Source organism: Xenopus tropicalis, chromosome 2, assembly GCF_000004195.4.
Source record: "Xenopus tropicalis strain Nigerian chromosome 2, UCB_Xtro_10.0, whole genome shotgun sequence".
Taxonomy (NCBI): Eukaryota; Metazoa; Chordata; class Amphibia; order Anura; family Pipidae; genus Xenopus; species Xenopus tropicalis.
Genome location: NC_030678.2, coordinates 74,020,742 through 74,027,140, shown reverse-complemented (window position 1 = coordinate 74,027,140; position 6,399 = coordinate 74,020,742). Strand labels below are relative to the sequence as shown.

The 6,399-nt window shown below is 38.6% G+C and overlaps 1 protein-coding gene across 3 annotated transcripts in view; it reads right to left on the bottom strand.

The window, feature by feature from the left end:
* Positions 1-2,596: 2,596 nt before the first annotated feature.
* Positions 2,597-6,399, bottom strand: part of rassf5 (Ras association domain family member 5) — a 46,597-nt gene continuing 42,794 nt past the window's right edge. For 2 of the 3 annotated variants that reach the window (XM_004910651.3, XM_002940510.5), the window contains one exon: positions 2,597-6,348. In XM_004910651.3, coding sequence (XP_004910708.1) covers positions 6,196-6,348 — 153 coding nt within the window. In that variant the 3' untranslated portion in view covers positions 2,597-6,195. The remainder of the gene's footprint in view (positions 6,349-6,399) is intronic. The other variant, XR_208191.3, reaches the window with a different exon arrangement.

The following is a 6,399-nucleotide window of genomic DNA, read 5'->3' as shown; positions in this document are numbered from 1 at the left end:
CTCTCCTCTCTACCCTCTCTTCTCCCCCCTCCCTCAAGAATGCTAGAACTCCCTCCCCCCCCCCAGGAATGTGGATCTTAGCCAATCAGCAGGTTTCCTCATAGTCTAACTGAGCATGTACATCGGTCTTGCTCTTGGTGCAGGAGCGATATGGGAACTTTCTTTACACAGCTCAGCGTTTTTTCTTCCTGTTTGGCTTCTGATCATCTGAACAAGAGAAATATGGGGAGAGAACTGAGAGAACTGAAGCTATGCAAGCCTGCAGCTTGAGATTAACTCTTTATTAGCCTTTCCTTCTTAAGGCTAATGCCAGACGAGGCGTAGGGCAGATATTTTCGTCAAGCGGAAAAATTCTGCCCTACGCCTCCTATATGTGTCTGCACCCGAATGAATGGAAAATGCTCTGGTGCAGGCACATGTTCCTGCACCCAAACGTATCTCATTCATTCGGATGCAGGTACATGTAGGATGCGTTTTTCCGCTTGCCGAAAATATCCGCCCTACGCCTTGTCTGGCATTATCCTTAAGGTGCAATTTTCTGCCATCTTGATTCTCTACAAACAACAGCTTGGAAGGTGATTAATAGCCCGGCTCCAATCTACAGTTTTTCACCCTGGGATCATGAGTCCCTAGAGTTCATTCCCCTCACTTGTGTGGTATTCTTACTCTCCATCACCTCTGTAAGATAAGTTTCTAAATGGCCTTGTCATGCAAACCACCATTTACTATCTTTCTCAAGGACAAGGCTGTCTTGAGACATTTTCAGGAATTTCTATTCAAGGTAGTCTCAGAGTTTCACCTGAAGCAGGGTTTGGACTTTGGGCCCTTATTTCCCCAAAATAGTTTTCCTTTTGCCATAGCCATGTGTTCAGTTATTGATGAAATGGAAGTTTGAGAAAAACTTCATGTTGGTTTGAAAAATGTGAAGTCACTGAATGATCTGTTGTTGACTCTGCCCACTTTCTCTAACCTTGGATCACAGTTATATAGTAAAACCACTGTGAAAAGTTTGGGGACCCTGTTTTAATAGTGTCTGAATGGCAGCAATTTAAATTTCTCCACTGAAAGTCATGACATCTGATTGGCAGTTTGTGGCTCCACCCACTTTTTCTAACCTGAAAGTGCAATTACCCAGTAACTGCAAAGTTTAGGGATGCTAGGATTAATAGTTAAAGAATGGCAGCAGTTTACATTTAAACCAATAAAAGTCAATAGGTGAATGGTGGTTGGTGGCTCTGCCCATTTTTCCTAACTTTTAACCTTTGTCCCCCAGTGACCAGGTGTAAAAAGTTTGGGGACTTTTTCTAACCCTGAATACATAGTCAGCCAGTGACTGACTGTGCAAAGTTTGGGAACCCTGATATAAATAGTGTGAGAAAGGTAGCATTTTAAATTTAAACCAGAAGAATTCAATAGGTGAAGTCTGATTGGCTGTTGGTGGCTCCACCCACTTTTTTAAAACCTAAAAATGCTGTCCCCTAGTGCCCCTGGTGTTAATGCAGTGAGAATGGCAGCAGGTTAAATTTTCCCATTAATAGGCTATAGGTGAAATTTGACTGGCTGTTGTTGTCCCCACCCACTTCTCTAAACTTGGAATGTAATCACTCAGTGACAAACTGTGCAAAGTTTAGGGACCCTGACATTAAACATGTGAGAATGGTAGCAGTTAAAATGTCCCAACTGTGAAAGAAATGTGATTGGCTTTTGGATTGCACTTTTTCTATCCTTGAGTAAGTAGTCACCCAGTGACAGACAGAACCCTGGCATCAAACCAATAAAATTCAGTAGGTGAAATTTGATTGGCTATTGGTGGCTCCACCCACTTTTCTAACCTTGAACCACAGTTACCTGGTGCATAACAATGTGAAGAGTTTGGGGACCCGGTGTTATTACTGTGAGAATGGCAGCAGGTTGAATTTCTCTATTGAAAGTCTATAGGTGAAATCTGATTTGCTGTTTTTGGCTCCACCCACTTTTCTAAATTTGGGGCCTAGTCACCCAATGACAAACTGCAAAGTTTGGGAACCCTGGCATTAAACCAGTAAAATTCAATAGGAGAAAGCTGATTGACTGTTGGTTGCTCCTCCCACTTTTAAACTTAAAACTGCAGTCCCCTAGTGACCAACTGTAAGAGTTTTGGGACCCTGGTGTTAATACTGCGAGCATGGCAACAGGATGAATTTACCCATTGAAAGTCAATAGGTAAAGTCTGATTGGCTGTTCGTGGCTCCACCAAATTTTTCTAACCTTGAACCGCAGTTACCTGGTTCCTAACTCTACAAGGTTTGGGGACCCCGGTGTTATTACTGTGAGAATGGCAGCAGGATGAATTTCCTCCACTGAAAGTCAAAAGGTCAAAAATCTGAATGGCTGTTTGTAGCTCCACCCACTTTTGGCCATCCAACAAATATATTTTAATTCAGGGTGACCCCCATGACTATGTGATTCAAGTTTGGTGAGTGTAGCCTCAAAGCTGTAAGTGTGGCAGCAGTTTGAAAAAACGGGGGGGCGGAAGAATAAGCTGAATTTGAACCCAACATAATTACATGTTTTAAAAGCATTTACAAAAGAAAGCACATGGGAACAGATCATGAAATTGTTTTATGTATATTTAATAATACAGTTAAAGTTACAGTCTTTACATATGCACTTACACCCACTTCAAAGCAGTCTGTAAAAATAAATAAAAAAGAAGCAGCTCATTGGATGCATTTCATTTCCATTTGAAAAAGACATATTCACTCTTGCACAACAAGTTTATACTCCAGAACAGCAAAGGGGAGCAGGGACAGAAGGAAGGGACTGCCCACAGCAGAGCGGTTATTATCTGGATATTGGAGAATGGTGCAGGTTTACTGCAAAAGGCCTCTTAATACTGTACAAGGAGTAATCCTCCTCAAAGCAGGATTAAAGCTAGGATACACATTGCTCATGCAATAAAGAATTTCATTTATTTGTTACCCTGTTAAATTTCATCCCTGAATTTTTAGTGTGGCTGATGAAAAATTGATTTATTTTCTTCAAGCTATAGCAAAATATGCTCATACAATAAGTACAGTTATATTTATTAATATATATATTTATAAAATATATTTATCGATTTAATATATTAATGTATATATTATAATTAGATTTACTGCCATGTAGTTTCTCTTCTCTCATGGTATCAAAACTTGTGTAAGGTACAGTACACTGTAAGAATAGTTTTTGGTTTTTCAAACGTGGAAGCTTTGAAACTGAATGAATTGCAACTCCTTTCATGCTTTGTTGTGGGGCAAAAACTAGAAGTAGAAATTCATGGTAGCTGGAGCACTTTGTATTAGATTCCTGTTGGGTAAAGTAACATGTTTAGCTTTATGTTAATAGACTGACAATTACAGACAGTAATGTTGTAATTGCTAACCAAACACCAGGAAGCAGCTTACAGCTATATCAGGCCTCAGCAGTGGTCATCAGAATGCTTTGTGGGACCAAACATAAAATAATAAAACGACTTTTATAACAGTAAGGCCAGTGGCACATTGGTTGTTTTATCCGCTGGTGTACAGTATTTGTAACCGCAGTACTGCCTTCCTTACCTCGTATGTGTGCACTCTGACAGGGACTGGATCAGCCTGTTCGGTTAAGCACAGAGCAGATTTCAGCACAAAAATTTATATTTTGGTGTTCCCAAGCCAAAATACATTCTCTTTGCTAACAGGTTAAACTCATGCTTTTCAGTAAACACACACATATGAGGTGTGAAAGGCAGCTGAAAACGGTTGCTTACCATTAGTCTAAGACTTTTAGTTTACTTGACCTCGAGGACATTTCTGGGAGATTCTGTATCCAGGACCGTTTAGGCCTATTCCCTTTATATTTTTGCTAACTAGTAAAAGCATTTTCAGCAGATATGCATAGAAAGTACATCATGCATTATCATTTGAAAAACCATCAGAATAATGCACAGAGCTGTGGCTAGCAGTGTCTTATAATAATAAAAATAATTAGAATATTTTATTAAAGCATGTTAAGCAAGCACAAGAGATCGAAAACTGGTATTGGCTTAACAAAGATAGATAAAACTAAATCACAAAATGGCTTATATTAGAATTCAATATTGTTATGGCTATACTAGTTCCCAGACTAAGAAGAACTTAATCTTTGCTGGTGTATTGGTTTTATATAGCTTGCTGTGGAAACCTGTACTTTAGAAGACACAAGATTGACGGGCTCCAAGGAAATTTAAACTGTTGTAAGGTATAGCTGCCTACACAACTTAACTGGTTGAGTTGAGTTACTATGAGTAATCTGGGTTTTATGCCTGTTAAGCACTGTGGGCATGGCGGTTGGTGTTCAGCATTATAGCCAAATAGAGTAAAATCTGATGGCGAATGCTTACTTACTATTTTAGATATTGCTGCAACTATAGGAGAGTGTCTGTGATGACAATAGTTTCATAGTTTTGTAGTCATGAGTTAAAACGGGCTCTGCATGGACTCTGTGCAAGTAAGTATGTAATATCCCTGTGTTGTAGTCACCAAACTTGTAGACTTTACAGGGGTGTGTTACTGGTGCACAAAGCTGGTGGCAGGCTAGCTCATGCATTTCCAATATGGCAGAAGAAATGTACAGTGTGGTCAGCTTTAGTGGCATTACACTTGGACATCTCAGAAGAGAAAAAACAGGAATCAGTCATGGGTTTTAGACTGAAACAACTGGTAATGAGCTTCCTCACAAATCAAAAAAGGTGTACACAGTAATATGTGTAATTATTTTTATTTATAAAAAAAATTATATAATATTCCTTTTATAACTATTGCTTGAGGTTCCTGGGGGTTGTAGGTCAAAACGTCAAGATTAAAGTAAAAATGAATTTCTTTTATGATTTTGTCTGTATTAATCTATCAGTAATATCAATGTGGTAACGATGCCTCAGGCCCCATATTTTTAGATTACAGAAATAAAGCTCAGTATACCTGAGCCCTTTCCTGGCATCCTATTTTATTGACTTGGAATCATTTTGCTATCATTACTCCTTTTACAAACTTGCACTTATATCAAGCAACTCAAAAAGAAAATTGATGCTCTTGATTTCACAATGATTATATGCATTGTGTATGATAGGGCAAACTTCTAAACTTAATAGACATGTGAGTAGGCATGCAAAAAATGCAGATTTAAAATCAAGATTCACCCAAACCTCAGCATTTAGACCTGAAATAAAAGCACTTTAATGACCAAAATGCAATAAAAATCAGAAGTTTTGCTTCAAGGAAAACATGTAAATATGTAATAGAGAGTCCTTTAAAGCAATATTGCAATAAAAGTAGGCTGACTGGCAGACTTTAAACTTGTTTATTACTCCCTTAAATAATCTTCTTTACAAATCTGTGATAAAGACAACATTTTTAGACAGCAGGTTGCAGTTTGGAAATCATTTAAACGTCCCTTGAGGCAATGCAGTGCAGACAAGCATAAAATATACATAGTATGCAGAATTAAAATATGTATTCATAAACATTTGAAATCCTCAGTTCTGTGATTACTGCCTTCAAAAATATAGCCAATCGTCTCCTTAGTTCACATTCTGTATTATTTTAACATTCTGTTTTGGTCCGTTGCTACCAACGGTTACCTTGATATCAGCAAATCACAGGGTTTTATCACACTTTACTTAATAGCAATTACTGTAAGTCTCCAGCACAAGCTGTGAAGTAGGTTCCCGATTCTCTTCAGTGCAAGACAATAACCTCATCTTGTGTAATAAATAAATAAATATCATCACTGATTTAAAGAGAAAAAGAGCCAAAGGCAGAAATACTTTGCTCATCCATGAAAATATGTATATGTATGGCTTTGCATCTTGTTTTCCTGACAAGCCTCTTGTAAGTGCCTTATTGCAAGGATGAGACTAAATTTTTGGCTCAGCCTTTCAAGGGCAGAAAAATACTTCATAAAACTATGTCCCTGAGCAATTAGAGCCTCACTGTGTGGTCCATAGGCAGGCATCCTTGTAACAGGACCTAAAAGTGCAGGTTATTCCTCACTTTAATCAAGTGGTTGGATTTTAGACCTGTGTTGATACTTTAGCAGAGGCAGAAGGATGCAGCAATCATTGTAGGGCCAACATATGAATCCCGGCCAGTGAATTGTATGCTGCACATATCAGGTTCCAATATCCTGGCCTTTTGAGTTTCCCTAAGGCCTTTGGTTTTATACATTTTTCCTCTTGGCTTCAGCCAGGGCATCCTGCAGGTGCTGGCGGAAAGCAGCATATTTCTTGTGCACTTGCTGTACTTTGTCACGTTCTTCCTTCTCAAGAATCAAAAGGAAATTTTGCAGCTCTGGAACTGTAAAGGCATCCCACTAAGAGAAATTATAAGGGCAAAGCATTAACTATTGCTAATATGTAGATAA